General features: G+C 34.5%; 2 protein-coding genes across 2 annotated transcripts; one reads left to right on the forward strand and one right to left on the reverse strand.

Moving 5' to 3' along the window:
- The first annotated feature begins 937 nt into the window (after window positions 1–937).
- Window positions 938–9,650, forward strand: LOC146132989 (uncharacterized). The gene is made up of 19 exons (XM_083397563.1): window positions 938–1,064; window positions 2,607–2,680; window positions 3,236–3,428; window positions 4,134–4,231; window positions 4,331–4,391; window positions 4,451–4,546; window positions 4,753–4,923; window positions 4,995–5,120; window positions 5,182–5,295; window positions 5,375–5,481; window positions 5,613–5,811; window positions 6,476–6,584; window positions 7,130–7,224; window positions 7,388–7,592; window positions 7,901–8,040; window positions 8,349–8,541; window positions 8,604–8,665; window positions 9,108–9,230; window positions 9,438–9,650. Exons 2-19 carry the CDS (start codon window positions 2,613–2,615, stop codon window positions 9,486–9,488), a joined length of 2,211 nt encoding a protein of 736 aa, XP_083253689.1. The 5' UTR covers window positions 938–1,064; window positions 2,607–2,612; the 3' UTR covers window positions 9,489–9,650.
- Window positions 9,647–17,282, reverse strand: LOC146132990 (uncharacterized). The gene is made up of 5 exons (XM_083397562.1): window positions 16,919–17,282; window positions 16,443–16,579; window positions 14,592–16,341; window positions 12,989–13,136; window positions 9,647–12,070 (listed from the first exon to the last, which is right to left on the reverse strand). The coding sequence occupies exons 1-5, from the start codon at window positions 17,179–17,181 to the stop codon at window positions 11,495–11,497; spliced, it is 2,874 nt and encodes a 957-aa protein (XP_083253688.1). The 5' UTR covers window positions 17,182–17,282; the 3' UTR covers window positions 9,647–11,494.
- Window positions 17,283–21,206: the final 3,924 nt, after the last annotated feature.

Raw genomic sequence — 21,206 nt, forward strand, 5'->3', positions numbered from 1 at the left:
TCGATACCCGGTTTGGTTAACATTTTACAACACGATAGCTTTAGAGCAGGGGTTCTTAAACTTTTTTTACCGCGACCCCTAAAATTTTCTTACATCTCGCGTGGACCACTATAGGCAAAAAAAATTGAAAAAATTACGTCATAAGTTGACGTCACAGTACAAATAGACTTCATAAATTTGCTGATTTTGGTCCAATATTGTGAAAGTGAAATGTAGTCTAAATACATTCAGTGCAAAAACGTTTTATTTTTAATTAAATTGATTTCTTTAATAAATGGATTACTTTTTAAAAAAACACTGATATTTCAATTAGACCTTCATGGACCCCCTAAAACTAGTTCACGGACCCCAGTTTAAGAACCCCTGCTTTAGAGCAAGAAAGGTTTATTGCTTAAAAAAAGTGTTACCGGTAACATAATAACAATTTCACGCAACCAGTTAGACATCGAAATATATAGTAGGGGCATTTAACTTTTGTGTTTAATACTTTTTGCATCCAGTAGGTGTAAATGTCTATTTTTTAGAAGTTTATTTACTTCCGTTTGTAACTAACGCCGTTATACAAAGTGTTTTTTGGTGCGTGACACCGCGTAAAAGATTCAACACCACGGAATGCATTGTTTTTACAAATGTGTTTATTACTAATTGGCAACTTTATGTTTCTATAAACTGTAATACCCATTGTGACAATTGTTATTAGATTTCAAAATTGCCACCGTGCACTGAATTCATCGCTTTGTACTACGAAACAGTCAACAGCCATTACAGGTACATGTCCGACAAAACTTACAAACTATGTTCGTGACTTGGATGTACAAGATGTGAATGAGCTCTCTGGTCCAGAACGCCTATTCCATACCCACAATGCAAGGTGGCATTTACGCACACCAGCTCTGTTGGAATGCGGAAGAACGAAAAACAACTTGGTGACCTTTCGGCGTACTATAAAAGGTTGCTCGAGCCAACACCCTTGCCTGAACCCACATTCGATCCTGAGCTCGCCACCGTCGTTTTCTGCTGTCTGCCCCGACTTTACACTTCTCGCTCGACTTCGCTGATCAAAGGTATTTGTGCTTAGTACAATTAGTTTTACCTTAATGTCATACCATATATTAAGCAAAAGTGACGAAAAATGTGATACGACGTTTAAACGTAGTGAAAATGTAGCAGGGTCGTATTTCATCACACTTCAAACAGTAATTACGTTCGAAATGTGAATAATTAAAGTTTGTGTTGTCGTTAAATACAACTAAACATGTATGCTGCCTTTGCATGCAACATTCTTCCCATTTCAGATTAGGTTAGTAGTTTAACTTCAATATTTTACTAAAATTTTTTTTAAGTAAATCGCTAGGCTAACTGGATATATTTTAAAATTTTACATGTCATACAAAACGTTTATTTCGAACGTTTTACACAAAAGTGGTTTTACTATTACATTTCCCTTCCCATTTTATGATTGTGTGCAACTATCCGTGAATTCGCTATTTGCTCTTCACCGCAAACGTTTGCCGACCTGTTTGGTGCTGACGTATGCATTTCTCCCAGGGGTCGGAGGCGTTTGTAAATTGGTGCACAATTCCACCTGATTTTATGAGTATATTTCAGTTAAACGCCCTACGAGCAAAAATCAAAAAGCAAAGTGAAATAGTCTTATTGTAGCAATATTGTAAACCATACTTAAAAGAGTAAAATTATTCTTAGTGACTTGTTGTCCGTTATAGTGTGAAATAATTTCTGATGAGGTTGATGGAATGACAATGGCATTTACGTATTTGCAGAACAAATTAGCCATGTTAGAGTATATGTTTATCTTTAGTTCAAAGTGCGCAAGTGAGCTCGACTTATATGTACATACGGTCATACGCCTACAACTTTTAAACTGTATGGGTGCGCCACAGAACGCCTATTTTCAAGCGTTATTAAAAACAACTAGCTGCCCATTAAGATTTAAAATGTAGAAACACCTTTATTTCCTTTGTCAAAGAATATTTCTTCCGGTAATACTGTTGTTTAAACAGACCGTCTCATTGTCCTAAAATGCATTCTATGGCTGTCTGCCAAACAATTTGGCCACGACGTCAGGTTGTTGGCTCGTCAAAAACACAAGACGTACCATCCAACCGGTCGTATGTTTACTTAGGGCGTCACCTGCTTTAAACGACGCGGCATCGTTTTAATGTTTGGCATTTTAATGTTTGCCAACTCGACCAACTGACGCTGCTTTTACTGGAAGCAAAACATATTCCAGATTTATAACAGTAGCAAAACGTATTAAAAATTTAACGTACAAATCAAAGGTATAGTAAGCCAATATAATTTCTATGTTTCAATTACTCGAGGTTGGATATTCTTTTAATATCTGGTTTTGTAAAATTTGTTAAGACTTTTTCTCTTTTTGTTCAGACATTGTCTCGAGTAAGTAAATGTCTCTGCTCAATGAATGTTTAAAAGAGGATTCCGACTCTTACGATAGCCTTTTGTAGGTTCGAGGAGGGATGGAGTGATTAAAATGTTTGCAAAGACTTCTCCAACGAACTATTTATAAAATATTATATTATCATTCAAATGCCCAAATCTCCGTGACGGTTTGATTTTTTTTGTAGAGCATCATGCCGAGACCATCTAACTACCGCAAAAGCTATGGACCGGATAAAAAGGATTACCATGTTGTTACTCCGTGAGTAAAAAAGCTACCTAAAGGATTGCTATGATATCGTCAACCAAAGGCGTTTATTTCATATTTTATTTATATATACATTTCTGGATTAGAATAGATTACTGTGTTTGTTAATTATTTTGAAACTAATAAAAAGTATATATATTTTTTGTAACTGGCACAGGCACTTTTAAATGCACTGGCAAACCATATCGGATTCGACAGGGGCGGTTCCCGGGGTTTTGTTTCAAAGAGAGGGTTTGGGTGCATGGAAATTTTACGGTAGTCACAGAGTTACGTCATGAAACAATTAATCTTGAAAACACCTAACAATATTTCTAGTGTAATTCAATATAAAATACACTTAGTACGGTTATAAGTTAGCACGCAACATGCCATAGTATATGTATTGGCCTTGGCCCTGGATGCTTAATAAGTTTGTTTAAACTTAAAAAATATACAACAAAGAAAAACGTCGTAAAAACATTTTGCGTTAACACTGCAAATTTAAAAAATAATATAGTTTGCCCCTTATGTATAGTAGGCTACTATTTAAAACCATTGCTTTTGGTAAAGTGAGGCAAAAAAGCAGAAAGAAGCTGAAAAAGACAAAATGAAGAAGTTAAACAACCGGCTGGTAATATATGTCGACAAGGTCCACGATTTGGAAACTACAAACAGATTTCTGGCGGCTGAAAACGAAAGGCTCAAAAAGCAAAAGAAGCAACCAGAGAACGACGTGTCGGAGATATATGAGGACGAATTACGGGTAGGATACATGTTTACAAATTCTATAATTGTTAAAACAATAAAAGGAACAACTGAGGCATACCGGCCACATTTTAGTGTTTGTTATGTTTTCCGTATTTTTCGAATACAATTATTAAAGGCAGTGCTTTTCAACTTTAACAATTTCCATCCGCACGAAGCAAGCTCAGTAAGTTTGCAACCTTTAGTTTTATTTGTGGAATAACAATGAAGCAGCGGAACACTATAGGTTTGTGTATTAAAACCGTGTGCCTAAGCCTTGACTGATAAAAAAAAAGATAGCTTAAGCTGCAATGGATCACTACACGAGACTATATTGATGTACCTTTAACGCATAGGTGGGTGCACCAGCTTACTTGATTACTGTATTACACATAATAAAAAAATAATAACACGACCATTTTCATCCGCACGACGTTTGTCAACCGCATTACAATTTTTTTCATCAGCACAAGTGCGTACCATCCCACGGGTTGAAAAGCACTGAGTAAAGGCCATAGGCCTGCCTTTATTCTAAAATACATAACAAACATTGCTGTTTCAGCATAAGACATACCTATCTCAAAGTATTCCTAATTTGTTATGTTTAGTTAAAATATTGTATTTTTTTATTTTTGTTGTCTGACTACCGTACATTCTTCACATTTTAACATAGGTGTATACTGCATACTTATCTCAAGACCTATCCGCAATTTGTCATTTTCAGAGACTGCGGGAGAAGATTGAAGAACTTTCCTCCGAGAATACGCAATTACAAATTGACAGAGACAATTTGCAATACGAATTAGAGGAGACCAATGACAAGTAGGTCCACTACAGATATATATATATATACTGCATATATAACACTCCTGGACTGTATAAACTTTTTATCTTGTTTAAACAATTTTAAAATATTTGTAGGCTTGAAGACAAAAAAGTGAAGAATAAGGATTTGGAGGAAGAAGTGAAGAATCTAAGACAGGTATCCTATAACAACTAAAATTAATTGGACTTTTTTATTATTTCTTGATGTATTTTTAGGATGTTGATGACGCGACTTTGGAGAGATCTAACTTAGAGACAAAGATTGAAAACCTGCAAGAAGCAATTCAACTCGAGAAACATGTGCACCAAGCTGTGAGTTCTCTTTTTGTTACATAGTTACTATCAACATTTGACAAACGTTATAAAAATCAACGAATTCGTAATTTTGCATTAATAGGAAAATCAAAACAATTAGTTTTTACTAAAATACTATCTTGGTTTATCCGATACGACGTGCCTTTTACAGTTTCATTATTGAAAACCTTTTAACCTGAACCATGTTAAAAATATTTTTTTAGGAAATGGAGAATATTCGAGCACAGATTCAACCAATTGAAGCACCGGTCGTTTCAGCGGAACAGCCATCTTTGTTGCCTGATCTAAACGATGCTATCGCAAATGTACGGAAGCAATACGAGGCGTTTAATGCCAAAAATCTTGAAGACTTGGACGATTTCTACAAAGATAAGGTTTGTATCAATTACTGATTAATCCTCGGTTATTTAGTGAAAATGTTTTTTTTATTTTAATTGTTTTTTAGGTGGACAATTTACAAAAGCAGCTAAAGGCAGCCAATGAAGAACTTCGCGAATTGCGCAACGAAAATGGTATGAAGAGAAAGAGAATTCATCAGCTTGAAGCGGAACTCGAGGGTTTGCGTGGAAAGGTTCGAAAGAGTTGTATACCTGTAAAATACAGAACATAAATACGTCCTACTTTTAAATCAGAATTCGACTTTGGAAAGATCTTTGGAGCATGCGGACGAGCGCCAAGCTAAGGATGCTGCTGACAACCAAGAATTAATTATGCAACTCCAGGCCGAGCTAGACAACACGAAAGCGGTAATGTGAATTACCATGCGCTGTAGAACTTACTTAAAGAATCAAGTTGTTATTTATGTTTGATTAATTGTTTCACCAGGACCTTGGCAAGTATTTGAGAGATTACCAGAAGATTAACACTCTCAACGTGAGCTTGGAACAGGAAATCTCGATTTACCAGCGGGTTTTAACTGGAGAAGAGGAAAGGTACTACAATCCTTTATTAAGTGACTTGATACTAAAGTAAACGAAAAACAGTCATCATTTTACCACTAAAAATTCTGAAAAAACAGTAGTTAATCAGCCAGTTATAACTTAACGTTATGTTGAAATTACAGAATCAGTGGTATTGATACAAGCACCAACTATCGGAGATCTAGATCCTCGTCTCGCGCATCATCCCGATCGTCTTCTCGATCGTCTTCTCGTTCGTCCAAACGATCTGGATCCGTTGAAAAGAGCAAGGATGACATTGTGGAAGAGATGCTTCAAGAGAAGCAGGAGAGTGAAGCTCCTGGAAAAAAAGAGCCATCTACGGTATGAGCTCAATTAACTGGTAACTGGATATATATTGCACGAGTTTACCGCTTTGACAATTCTTTTCCAAAATTTTAATGGCCACTTACACAAACCTAACTTGCTGGTATTTTAGCGAAATTCATTCTTTTTTTCAATCGATTTGTTTTTAGAAATTTATTTTATAAAAGCTGTGCTTTAGATTCTCTGTCGTTAAGTAGTGATTTTTACTGTCGGATGTTTTTTAAAAGTTGCTTCCACTTAACTATTGTGCACCAAATTACTCCATCACATAATATATATAAATATATATAATGTATTGTAGCAACGCTTTCGTATTGTGCTTATTCACAGTAGATATGTCGCATTACTAATTTTGTTGTTAAATCGCGTAGTCGATGTAAGGCTGAATACAATTAATACCCTGCAGACATGAGTGTGTTGTTTTGCGCAAAAATCATCCGACTAATCACGCGAGTTCAGTTAATTATTTCTATTTAGGACTATGTTGTTTGGAAAAGCAGGGAAACTTTACACGCTTATGACCAGTTAATTTATGAAATGAAACAAAACACCACCAGTTTGATTAAGAGTCTATAAATGTTTGTTAGGCTAAATAGGGCCAATTTAAAAAGTATATTACACTGTATAACTATGAGGTATGTAAATTACTCATTGAACCTAGGGGGTGATTTCTGTCAGCTGGAAGGTAAAAGGAGGAACTGTGAGACCAGCAAAGTCTTTCGAACCTTCGAATGATATTGAAATATTGCACAAGGCAATGAAAGGCTTCGGTAATTTATTGTAGTTCTTCTTTGATAAAATATCGGATTTGATAATATCATACCCCAGCAATAGTGTTTAATATATTAGGTACACGGCTAGACACGGCTACTATTCATCCTAAAGCTTCGAAAAATGTTTCTAATTTTAATGAAAACATAATTTTCAATAAAGAAAAAAGTTATTATGTGCCTCGACATATTGTTTATTGAGTCGAAAATACATCATCCTGAACTTTGCGTACTACAGAAATCGTAACGCAAATCTATATCATTTCGAACGAATGCGTTGCAAATTTTGCCTACACATAAATGGTAACCCTATTTCTACACTATATGACCAGTCGATCGTAAAATAGCCCGCTTCACAGATTTTAGAGCAAATATTTTGAAATAATTAGGTCATTTAAATAATTTGGTTAAAGAGATCTGATAAATGTATGAATGTAATGCACTGGTGGGCACATTTTGATAAATTCAACGACAATAAAATATCAAATTGAAAATTTCTAACGATTTTTTTCAATCGGGTGTACTGACGCACTATACGTACGCAGGAACTGACGAAGATGCTATTATTGAAGTGCTAAGTAAGCGATCCAAAATCCAAAGACAAGTAATCGCAAGACTTTACAATGAAAAGTTTAAGAAGGTATTTTTTGACAGGGATATTTTTGGTACTATATAAAAATTTATTTATGTGTCATGTAATCACGCATTTTATAATTTTACGTGTGCAAACTGTTAACTGTATGTACTTGAAGTTTAAAATGTGTCTCTACTTTAAACTGCAATACTTTTTGTAATTTCTTTAGGACTTGCTAACGGATTTAGAAAAAGAATTAAGCGGCGATCTAAAGACGACGGTCCAGTATCTTATGTGGAAGAAGAGCGAATTAGATGCACATGCTGTAAGGAAAGCGATCAAAGGGTTCGGAACGGATGAAGCCGTGCTGATAGAAATTCTCTGCACGCAATCCAGTCGCGACATCAGAGAAATTAAACAAGACTACAACAAAAGTATGTTTATGACTTTACGTTTCCGCAAACACATAAACATATTTTAAAAGCTCATTATAGCCAACAAGTAAACTATAAGATAGACGTTAGCAAATCGAATAAAACGGACAATTTGTCATTAGTCTACTGTTCCTAAAATTGTTCTAAGTCAGCTAAGGTCTCCCACTCTTCATTTTGTACATTTTTTTATTGCCTTTTATCCAATTATTTTCTATTTCTTTTTGCATTATAGTTTTTTATGGCTTTTATGAAAATGAATTACAAAAATACAACTTTTCGTTTTATGTTTTATATGTATATTTGTTTAGTTTTTGATAGAGATCTTGAAAAAGACATAGAAGGTGAATTAAGTGGTTCATTCAAAACGTTTCTCGTGGCTATTTTGAAGGAAGACCGGCCACCAGATAGCGGAACTGTGGTTTCTAATCAGGCTGAGGAAGATGCCAAGGCTAGTAGTGCTATAATATGCGTAGGGTATTATAAGAACCATAACACAATTATAATTGGTAAAAGTTATGGCATATGTCTGTTGTTAATTGTTTCTACAATTTCCATATAAAGTAATTTGGCGTATATTTTTAAGTTTATTCGATCGTTTTTAAGTTTAATTTAATCGGAACTTTCTTTATAAATTATTCTAAATGGCATAATTTTTTTTAAGTAGCAGTTTTAGACCTACACCTAACTTAATCGACTAAGTCGTAAATAGCTATAACATTAATTTATTTATAATGTAACATGCTTGTTCATTACCAGGCATTATTTGATCTAACAGTGAAGAATTGGTCGCCGTCAAACTCAACATTTTTGCAAATATTTACAAAACGAAGCTTTCAACATTTGTGGTACGTCTTTAAGCAATGTTGGGTTAAACTATCCAAAGATGATCTCATGGAATCAATTGAGAAAGATTGCAAAGGGGATTTAAAGAATGGACTCAAAACTTTAAGTAAATATTTGTTGTTTAGTATTTTATCAATTTAATATGACTCTTTTCCTTTTTATATGTAGTTCGATTCTCGACCTGCATTCCACCGGTCTATTATGCTGGACAACTAAATGGCTGCATGGCGGTAAATAATTGTGTTTTCCAATTAAAGGTGTTTTCATTTTTTAAGGCAAACTTTACTGTTCGAGATCTCAAGCAAAAGCTTTTAATACGAATGTTTAAAAGAGTATGTAAATAGGGGTTTTAATTCTTCTTAACCTCGACAGCAGACCAGAGTCCGACGTGCGCATGCGCAGTACCCAATTCGGAACCGAAGGTGTAATATTCCACATGGCGGAATATTTTCAAACCACGTATTGTCTTAGAATAAGATATATGACACCCTTTAAGTCGATTTATGTTCATCCACCATATCTTATTTGCCCAAATGGTTATAATACAGACCCGGGGTTTAGGACATTCGAGTTTTTTTTACTCGCAATCAGACTCGAGAGTGTCCGCAGCCCTTGCTCGAAAGATAATAAATTCGAACAAAAGGGTATAAAGTAAACAAGATTCTACTTTAGGGTCGGGGAACAGAGGATACTCAGCTTATCTACATTATCACAACTAGAAGTGAAATAGATTTGATAGACATCAAGGAAGAGTACGAAAAAATGTACCGCACGGAATTGAAACAATCTCTTGAGGTAACGATTCGTATTTTATATCGTATGTAACCAGTAGCCTGTCTAGGCGTGTATCTGGTGTATATGTAAGACAGGGCGAGAAACCAGAAAATAAAAGATTTAATCTTTAATACATGTTATAAGGAAGTGAATACTTTGTGTAGTGAAAAGAAGTGCCCACAACATAGATTATAAAAGAAAACACTTACATAAGATGCATTTTTTTAGAATGAGCTGTCAGGAAACTATAAGAAGATGTTGCTTGCAATTGTCAACTGATTCGGAAAGGAGTTGCACGCATTGTAAATTTAATGGAATGTACCTTATAAAAACATACTATACTCAGCACTTTATTATACCTGCTTTACTAATTTGTTTCAATTAATATACTGCATAGTGCACGTATTCGTAAAATGAAATGCAATACAATCCTGTGTTGTATTTTGCGTTGGTGGTTGTTATTCGACGAAGATTGGAGTTTGTAGATTTAGTAACCATAACTTATTATTATCGGTACAACATATACGTTTACTAATCATTCTTTTTATTCTGAATAATAATCTCAACTTAGATAAACTATCAAAAGAAAATGCGAAAACAACAAACAATAAATAGCAAACCACGTAAATAAACACTGACATTTTTTAAACTTACAATTATATCGGTTACTAAAAATAGAGCAAGTTTTAATCCCTTTTGTAAATCAGAGTGGGGAGTTGCAATTTCGGAACTTTACGAATCGTAACGTAAAATACATACACCATGAACATAACTGATACTATAAATGCAAAATCATGTCAAAGAGTAGTACAATATAAATACAACCAACATTCACAATGAAAATTCCTAAAAAATATTTCTTTACTGCAGTATGTCCTTTTGCCTTCGTACATTGACAATATTTGACTGATATTAAGTTTAGTATTTGCTAACATATTTAAAAACACATTAATCTCTGCCTATCAATCACAAGTGTAGGGAAATACCTTTACTGATGTGAGTAAGGAAAATAAAACAGTGCGTAAAAAGAGAGATTTAAATTGTGAGGTAATGACGTGTATTACAATTTATAGGTGGATTTTGTCGAATTTCAGTGGTTGGACAATAAAACCAGGCAAACAATACTACAGTTAATTGGTTTGTAATGACTTCCCTAATTTAACTACTAATAATATATCTGATAAGTTAACTTTCCCCAAAAAATGTAATAATGAAAAGTTCTTTCGCTATCAGTATTATGATTTCGTCGTAGGAAACAAATCGCACAGTGAAAATGGTTTGCAATAAGTTTACACCCACCTTTTCTAATGCGCCTACTTTCGAATTTCTGTTTTTTTTTATTATTAAAGTAAAATGTTTCGTTTGCGGTTTTAGTAACAACGTAATTTTCAGCAGCAGCAATTGATTTTGGATTGGTGTATAGTTTTGATAAAGAAAGCTGTTGCTTAACCAAAACAAACAGGGCCTTACTCGTATATTTCAACAGCAAGGCGACCGAGCAAGGAATCCTGCATACATGTTTCGTAAGCATAAATAAATACGTTTAGAAATAATACATACACCAACAGGAGACCTGTTTATCGACAAAAGATCTATCCTTTAGTTTAGCATGCAAAAAAACAGTACGTAAATATTTTTTAAGGATTGAAAAGAGCCCTCTGAAGAGAAAGCACAGTGAAAATCATAATAAATATTTTTTTATCACTGAATGGCTTCAATTTCACATTTCTGTACATATTGTTGTTTGTTTGAATTGAAGATCTTAAATTAATCTAAAAATCACAGTTAAAGGAAACGGTTCGATAAACAAACAATAGTGCAAAGAAACTGCTTTTTTAAATAAAAACATTACACCAGCATTCCAAGTCAGTGATGTATAGAATGCAAGTAAATCAATTATTTGTAAGCGATAAGCAGCTGTATCTAACAAAATACGAAACACCAACATTAAAAGTAATAAAATATAGTAAGTGCACGCCGCAACGGAACTCTAGCGTATGTACGATAGGTATGGTTTTAAAGCAATTTAATTTATTAGTCATTGTTAAATTTTTATCTATAGGCAGAGAAAATTGATTCAAATACATAACTTTAGTTATTTTGAAAAACACAACTAACGCTTGCTTGCTTTACATTAAATCAGTTAGTCGACACTTAAAACAAAGTGAGTGTTGTGGCAAACTGCATATTTACCTTGTATGCCAATAAATTAAAATAAACAATAACAAAATATATAAACCAAATTTCCTAGCGCGTTGTGTAAACCTACATGTCGCACATGCAATTTACCTCGTCATTTGTTGAAATTGAAGCATTTCTTGCTTAGAAATTTCCTTGACAATAGATTCTTTTCCCAGCATTGCCGAGCAACCGTTAAAAAGAATTAATTCGTTCGTTTCTTTATGTTCTTCTTTAGCTGGAACCACGATAATTGGATTTGTTTCACTTGGACGCCAAATTAAAGTTTGTGCGTTGTTTGCACTGGGCCGCACGAGGGCGCTGATGGGAATTTGACCAACATAGTTGCTGTTGCTATTATTGTCAATTCCTCTCCGTCGATTTTTCACGGGGCTGTTAAAAAAGCTTTTCTCGCATGGCCCACTGGTGACCATCGGCTGTTTTTGTATCCTTGGAGCAACGATACGAGCACGATTTCCGAGTTCACGAGTTGGGTCGATGTCGATTTCAAGGTAAAACTTCCATCGAACGGTTTTTAGCACGATAATTTCTTTCGTTGTTTCATTGATTGCCGCTAACCACGTGACGAAGCTCTGATCGCGAATGATTCTCGTCAAATGTGCATTTGTACCTTCGCTAACTGGAATGTCCCACGTCACTGAGGGGTAGAAGTTATCGTTCATCTAATCACAAAAAAATTAGATTTTTTTTAGTTTAGGCTTTCTTTTGTTTTTAGCTTTTCAACAATTTAAAATAATAAATATCCTGCTTGTTTACTGTAAATGGTTGCGGTTTAAGTGGCACGTTTGTTGTAATTTGCAATTTTTTTCAATATAGAAAAATACATTTTTTGTTAATTTTGCATCTAAACAAGGACTTTTTTGTAGACAACCATGCCTATTTACGTTAACAACTGAACACTGTTGGTCCGAAAAGATACGGTATTAAGGTACATTCTCAGCAACTACAATGCGACAAGGAAATATGTTTCCAACTGCTACACTATCCAGCAACCAAGTTACATATAACCTGCTAAGCAACAAAAGTATTAATTCTTAAAAAACCCTATTAACCTCTTAAAAGGGCTCTTACGACACATTTTAATCACTTTTTAGGCCCAGATATGTACAGTTAACTTAACTATCAGCGTTGTACGGACTGAAGTGAATGGTTGACTTGGGTAATTCTTTTCGAGAAACTGACTTGTTCATACTGAAGTCAAATGACGCAAAAAGGCAAAGATTTTTTTAGAAAAGTTGAGGTATTTACTTTACGTATGCGTAAAACAATTTGCTTGTTGTAGGTTTGCAAATAACAAGTTGTTATGTAAATGACTCGTCTTGGCTTTCAGTAATGGAAAAAATGCAACTTATTTACAATAATTTTAACAATAATGAAGTATCCGTTTCAAACGGCATTTTTGAAAAAAAAATTCATTAATTTTAAAACATACTTTGTGTGTTATTTTACTGAAATGTCCTGTATCGTTCAACTTATTTTTTAGTGTATCCCAGACGTTCCAGTTAAGGTTTTTGTTATGAACATAATATTTTTTACTTGAAAGTAATTCATACTATCGTACTACAGTTGTAGGAACTTACAGTAAGGTTCATGCTTTTGTAGGTATCAGTGGGTCCGACAATGGTTGCGATTTCAGTTGTGTTGCCATACCAAGGATATGATACGCCATCGCTATCACTGACTGCTGGAATCAAGCCGGACTTCAATGCTGGTATTTCCCAACTAGAGCTAAGAACAGTAAGCAGTTTGGTGAGAAAGTGAAGTTTTTAGCGATTGTCAACAGGGGCAGGTTTTTCTATTTGTTTTTTAATTATTCCAATCAATGACTTGCATTTACTGTAAGACTTTTTAGCAAAACGAATTGATTTGACTCAGGTTACTTTATGTGTGTTGACTTAGATTTCTTGATGTGTGTTTTCATTCAATAATTTTGGTTTACATTTGGCTAGTTTAACACCAATTCAGGCTAAAAACACTTTGCTCGCTATATGTTACATTTTGTGTTGGTACTAATAGAAATGCACATTTACCAGTTTTAACAATCTAACATTCTTTCATGCACTTTAATTGACGGTTGATATGTACTTGATAAGCTTTGACAATCAATCACTTGAACTTCACTGGCAATTTTTCTCAAAAAAATTACTGGCACTTTAATCGTTTAAAAATGAATTGTTTACGCTGCAAATAGGGTTAAATTCTTCGTGTAATTAATATGTGGGCAGTTGTCAGTTGATCCATTTTATAGGAAAATAAAAAGTCCAATAAGGAAGACTTAAACATGAAAAAGAGTCCTAATTTTTAAACGTTTCAAATTTGGTGTAAACGAATTAGTTATCTTCTTCAAGCCACATTGATTTTGCTTGCAATATCAAACTTAAAAAAGAAAGCTTGTTGCGTATATAAATAACTGACAGATATATTATAAACGGGGAAACATATAATGAATGTTTTTCGATCCCCATTGGCTTATTCTTGTAGAAATAATTAACTTAAATAGAATACTTGTTGCCTATATGTATATTAAAAGTATTTAAAACAGGAAAAGAATATAACGTAGCATGCTTCCCCCATCAAATAAAACTTGAAATCTTAGCTTTTCTCATGGCGCGCACTCCTTCAGCCCTCGAAGCAGAAGTTTGGTAACCTTGTACCAAAATGAGTTTGCCAATACGTTTTTTATACTGAAGTTGGACAATATTATAATTCAGTTTAACTTTTTCTGAGAATTTAAATGGAAGCTTTTGGAAAATGGGAGTAGGGAATTTTAATGGAATTGGTTAACATAATATACCGTTTCGTACTCCGTGGGCGATAGCTTCAACAAGAAGATCAATTTAAAACAATATATACTTAAGTAAAAGGTAATGTCGGGCAGAATATCACTTAATCAAAGAGAATATTTTTATTAATTCACATGCATGTCTCTTTCACTTCTCTTTCACATGGGAGAAAACGTTGGTCTAACATAATGTCGGAAATAGTGCACTTAGATGGACCATTACCATTGCGATCAAACCACGATTTTTGTCGGGATCATTTAAAATTGCCGAAATTAATACTACAGAAACTATATTGTCATGTATGCTCATGAATTCATAAATAAGCATCATTAGTCTAAAAAATAGTAAAGGTTACGCTTTCCTAGCAATTAACAAGGGAGCAAAATGTTGTAGTCCTTACCAGCCTAGATTTCCGTATTGATTGATAAATTTCATGTAGTCGCAGGCCTGGATCCAGCCAACTGTCCAAGTTTCTTTTCGTCGGATCGGAGGCATAATTACCTGGGCATTTGCTCTGAAATATGGAGTTCTATATCGAAGAACGATAGGTGAATACTCTTCAATTACAGTTGGTGATTGGTCGATGGTAGCCTGGACGTCACTGTGAATATTAGTGCGACAAGGACCAACTTTGGCTTTATTTGAAACGCTGTGGAAGCATCCCATGTCCGCCTGGTCTGATGTTATTATACCCAGGTTTCTGTGCTTTGACGACGCTGCTTGAGCGGCGTACAAAAGTTTATTGAAAACCAAAGAAGATTGTTGTGAAGTGCCACCGAAAAACAGACAAAATTCGTCACAACAACGATTAGATTTTTTCTGAACGTTCTGTTGTATAGATAGCTGGTCTTCTAAACTTTTATGGTTGTTCGAAAAAGAGCGCTTACTTAAGCGTCTATTACTGAAGGGCACTTCTTCTTCCCTTTGTTGTTGTGATCGCTTAAAAATATTTATTCGTTTTCGCTCGCAACAGCAACACCGTTTTGTTTCAGCAAAAAATATTGACTCCTTTTTTGAAGAAGGACTTCGTTCACTGCCACAATTTGGGTTGATTTGCGCTGTACAAACTGAACAATTCTCTGCCACGGAAGTAATCTTGCAGAGACAACGGACGGATGCCGCTATGTCTTGATCAATTTTACTCTCTCGTTGCTGCTGATCTCTCTGGCCAGTTGACAGCACAGTTTGCTGCCCTTTATCGAGAAAACGCTTCTGACGAGTGCCGTACGCTTTTTTAACGTAACTGTCACACTTATTACGACGAGCCTGTGACAAGTTGTTTGGGTCACCAGATTGCGTTAGCCTTACAGTTTGTGGTAAGCAAACACAATTATGATGGTTTTGCTTTCGTAAAAATGATGTTCTAAGTTTGTCGATTGAGGTAGTGATACGTTCTGGATATCGTGTTAAAAAACCCGCGTCGTTTTTACTCTTTTGGTCGGCCAGATTGCTGCCCAAATTAGGCAGGACCGTTAAATCTTTTGTTTCTGTTACTGAAATGATTGGCAAATTATTTATTGTTTGGTGGTCACAGAATTGCTGTAAATTAGCTGTAGCATTGGCGTTTTCGTTTAAATCACGTGAGTTTCTTGCTTGTATATTATTAGTATATTGCAATTTAAAGTTGTAGAAACTTTCCGAACGAGTGCACGTTTCACCTTTTAAACTTGTTGTAGATGAAAATTCTGGCAGGTTTGTAAGAGTATTGCCAATTCCAGGGTCTGATTGGAATTGTTTTAACGCTACCGTTTTGCCGTAAAAACTCGACGGTACTTGGCAAACTGGAGTAATACAGGAAAATTGTTTCTCTTGACCTTTTTTACCTGAAGCGTTTAAATCGATATGAGTACTAACGAAGCTAGTTTTTGACGAAGTTTTTAATTCTTCAAATGGTAGGTCAGATAGCTCGGGAACTCCTCTTTTAATCACTTGGTTGGCAATTTGAGGGTTTTCATGAAAACAAGAAAGGGGGTTTGTGTTGTAGCTACGGCGTCGAGTAGTCGTTTTTTTACAGACACTTCTTTGGGATTCAATTTGATCTACTAATAATCGTGATACGCAATGTGTAATTCGGAACTCTTCCGCAATCCGAAATTCTTCGTTGATTTTTGACGAAATGGGATAGTTATCGTTGTTTTCGTTGATATTTGCTAAATTGTAAAATATTTGCATTAATACTTTGCAATTGACGTAGGAATGTTTTTGATATAAATTTCAAATCCCCTATATCATTTTGTTTACTTTAGCTTACCTGAGAAATAGTTGGGATTAACTTTGTTTGTTATATTCTTTGATGCGTTGTGTGGTGCTAGGGCTGGAATTTGGGGCAATATATTTGCAATCTTTCGTCGTTTTATTTTCGGAGCTCTTGCTGAATGGGAATCACACCTTTAAACATATTTTACAATTTAAAATTTTACTAAAACTAGCAGTTTTTTTTTCTTAAATAACATTTCGAATGCTCATGTGAAGGGATAATGATATTAAAAAGGGTTTATTTTGTGCCTATTTGTAAAATATTTAAAATGGCATACAGACGAATACACTATCTTGCAAATTAAGGAGTTATGCCATAACATTTTAATTCATAAATTTCAACATGTTGTGACTAAATTGTGGTGAATTTAAAAAACATATTGTGACTAAATTGAGGTGAAATTTAAAACAAAATTAAACATCTGTAAAGTTTATATTTATTTCAACATTTTTTTTCATCTTTTAACTTACGTTAGATTTCTTTTGATGGAAATATTCCTGCGCCTTTTCTTGTTAAGTACTTGTTTGTAAGACTGGAAGTTGCCAACTGCGGATCGAAACAACGACGGAATATTCGGTTCTTCACTATGAACTATGTTATCCAAAGTATCCGAACAAATAAGCTTATTAATAATGTCTTTGACTGTTTTGGTTATGGCGTGTTGTGAAACTGGTGCCAACGTTGAGGTTGTCCGTTGCGTTTCTTCGCCGTGAATGATCTGCTGATGGATCATTTATATTGAGGGGAAGTAGCAGCGTTGCACACCCGGCTCATGGGATGCTCCGCTGGCTTAACACAGTAAGCTAAATTCATTTCACACCAAATTTAGGCATTCCAAACTAACCTGGGGGAAGCGAAAATATGCCTTAATAACCAACAACATATAAATGTAATAATTTTATTTTAAACAAATTACATTCAAGAACAAATTTGGATTTGAAACAATGTAACTTTAATAAGGGGTTACGATTTTATGTTATTTACAAGCACCACTTTATTGTAGACATTTGCCTCAATATTGTAATTTTAACCTAGTTTATTTTAGAACTATTAAACTATCGTTCATTTTTAAGTCCTGTACTATATAAACAGTCAAAGTAAAGAGGCTTCAGCAAGGCCATAACTGAAATTTAGGTATACCTGTTCGACCAAAAGCATTAAATATGCATAAGTTTAACGTGCATTTTCTCTAATGGGTTTCAATCTACAGCTACGGCGCTTTAGGGTGTAATAAATTGAAATTAAGTAAAAGGTGAGTATTTTGTTAGCAACTATAAAAATATTTCCACCAAGCATTCCTAATGAGACACGCTTATTTTGACCATTTGTTGGTAAAACAATTCTTCATGAAACAAAGGTTAAACCTGCCATTAGCTGCTTTGCTCACTCATAACTGCAAAACTCGACACGTAGCCTAGTCTATCAATTTGTTAAGCTACAAAGATCAGCAGTGTAATGGACTATAAGCCATACAACAGCACACAGTAACAAGATACCGCTCATGCAGAGCAGCTTCCTGTAGCTGCTTAACAATATAGCTACCATGAACTGTTTTTTCACCAGTTGTATATAGTGCGTTTAAATAGAAGCCGAACTTTGCATTTTAGTTAAATTGAATTAATCAGTAATGACAGATTTTTCGGGTGAATATCTAAAGGTTGCTTAGGACTCGGTTTTATGTTTTATACGATTTCGCTACACAGACAAAGGTCAAAAATCAGCTGTTAATTACAGATTGCTAATCAAAACTTTCCACTTTTTCGCAATCTACTCGCATATAACACCAAATGGGACCATGCCTTTCCATGTCGTAGTATTCTGTATTTAACACTAATACAACAGATGTACATACTCCATTGGCGGACAAGAAACTTTAAATATTGTGTTACTTTCACATCCACTGACATTGGTTGATGTGTATAGTAACATCGACAATATCTAAACGTAAATGGCAGTCTACGAACTTGTTAGTTGCTCAAACCAGCGGTGCGCTCCCCCCACAGTTGGCACCTAGGTGTAAATAATGAAGGACCCCAATTCCACTATAGTTCTGGTGTATGTTGACATAGAAAATTTTGTTTTAAAACGGTACTGCATATAAATGATTGTAAATAATAATGGTACTGCATATAAATGATTGTAAATAATAATCACACAGTGGTGGATATTATGTAGAGTTGTAGTTCTTTACAACATTCTTTGTGCAGCATTGATGCCACTGGGTGAGTTTTGTTTATTATTTGCTTGTTACTAAAAATAAATCGCAACAGGTGTAAAATGGAAACAAATGCATTACATATGTGTCTACTCTGGACGTATTACGGGTAGAAAACAACCGAACACATGATGCGCGGCCTATAGGTAATAGTAATTTTTTATAGTAAAATATGTTTTCTTTTCCAATAACAAAATAATTACAGAGTTGTAATGGCAAAAATGGACGTTGTATTTAAACCAGGACTCCATAGTCCATATATACAACGTTGGTAAGACAATCTGAAATCAGGTTGTTGTGACTCTATATACGTCACACAAAAAATGACAAAAACCTGTGCGTCACTTCCGAATAGCTATTACCGGTAAATAGATGTCGTTTGCGTAATATAGAAAACAAAACAAATAAAATCAAGCATCTGTATGTTAAAATGCATGACAAATTGATAAAAAATGACTTGCTTCAATAACGTTTTTAAAAGGATATTTCACCACATAACTGTTTGAACGAAACTGTTATCACTATGCCTAAAACTGACTGAATACTGAAGATCTTTACAACGATTTGCGTTATCTATTTGAGTGTTTATCACGTAGAAAAAAACCCAAAACTATTTTTCAAAACAAGGAAAACTTACAATGTATTTAGATAACAAATCAAAGAAAAGCAAAGCGCCCTCGAAAATAAAGGTATTATATGTGTTTTCCAAGGTGACATATGTGTTTTACAAGATTTTTTTTCGCAAAATTCCATCTTGTAAACATTTTCGTGCCATAATAAATGTGGTTAGGGCATTCAAAATCAAAATTTTAACGGCATGCTTAACCTGGCGGCAAATCTGACTATATTTTTTAGGCGTTTAACGTTATCTCGTTCACGAGTTAGTTTATTAATTGTTTTGTTATATTTGCGAAGACATGATCTTGATTTCGTAAGCTTCGCTGATCGATTCAATGTTTTGGGCCATGTGGCCGCAATATGTCACCGGTCGATAGCAACAGACGAGCGACCAAATCCCGATACTCTTTGGCATTTCCCGGGAGAACGAGTAATTAAAGCTACAAAATGTGCTCAGATGTCACTCAACCCACATACGAAACTACAAATATATAGAAACAGTAAATAGTTTAAGTAGAAAATTCTTCTGCTGGTTTAAAAATAATAAAAAGCTCAAATAATGCTTAACTGATAAAATCTACTTTCTACAGCATGATCACAAAAGAGAGACTTACTTGTCAGTCCTATAATAACATATAATAGCTGTTGTGTATACCTATTGTGCGATTTTCGGTAAATAGTAAACTTTGACATATATTATCATACAAAACTCCACTTTGACATTTCTTAAACAATTATTTGAACTAACTCACATTGGCTTACTGCTCTATTTAATTTGATGAAACAATAATAATATTATTATTGAATAGTTCGAATTAAGAAATTAGCAGAACTGATGATGCTTTTTTGCGTAACTATATAGTATTCTGCTTTTGTTAAATAAAGTTGTTTTAGATTTTTTTTACAGCCTTTGCTCTATTTAACCCTTTTTGATTTAGTTATTTTCAGGCTTAATTCATCAGTTGTGCTATACGTAAAATCGTGAAATGAAAAAAAAATATTCGATGTATCTACATAAAATTATTTTTTCTTTAATTGATCTTCCACCATAAGCTGCCAATGACTGCTCTAATATAAAACGAATTTCAACACATCATGAAAATAAGTATAGTTCAACACTTTGCACTATTAAACAGCAGCAAGTAGCAACCAACTCGCGTCTGAAGCTCGATGTACATTTTATAAGCAACTGTTGAATATGTCCAGCTGGTTAATTAATTTTACAGACAGTGCTAGCCATAGACATAGTTGCGTTTCCAACCTAGCGGCGGAGACACATGTCCATACGACAGCGCATGCATTATTCACCAGACGATCTTGCGAGCCGTTCCGTGACCATACGATCGATTTTAGCTGCACAGAACCGTTTAAAAAAATCGCACACATGCATTGAAACCAAATACAACGTATACACCATAAATCCTTTCTAAATTTTTATTCACGATGCTTCTGATAAAATTTATCAAGAAGTTAACTCCAATCAGGTTAAAACAAATAAAAACTCGTGGTTGAACTAATGTTTTTTTTAAAGAGGCTTTGATTAATTTAAAATATTTTGTTAAACAAAACATACTGATGTTAAGCTACCACTGAAACCATTCATAACATAACTGCAGTACATTTAGCCAACCAACGTGCTAAACGCACGGCAAACGCGCACATCCGATTACACATTCACGCACAGTGCGTTCTCACACGCATTAGACGGGCATCTAATCATGGGCACACACGCTTACACTGCAGCCGCAGAACAGAGAAACATCTGTGGAAATGCTTAGGGAATATGGATCGAAAACAATGCCGACTGATTGCAACAGGTTGTCGCTATGCGTATAAAGAAATGAGTTGCCTATGAGTATTCCAGAATATCAAGTTTTGTTTAAATCCTCAAATATTCTACACTAATAGCTGTTTAATAGACTATT

Source organism: Ascidiella aspersa, chromosome 9, assembly GCF_963924565.1.
Source record: "Ascidiella aspersa chromosome 9, kaAscAspe10.2, whole genome shotgun sequence".
NCBI classification, from domain to species: domain Eukaryota; kingdom Metazoa; phylum Chordata; class Ascidiacea; order Phlebobranchia; family Ascidiidae; genus Ascidiella; species Ascidiella aspersa.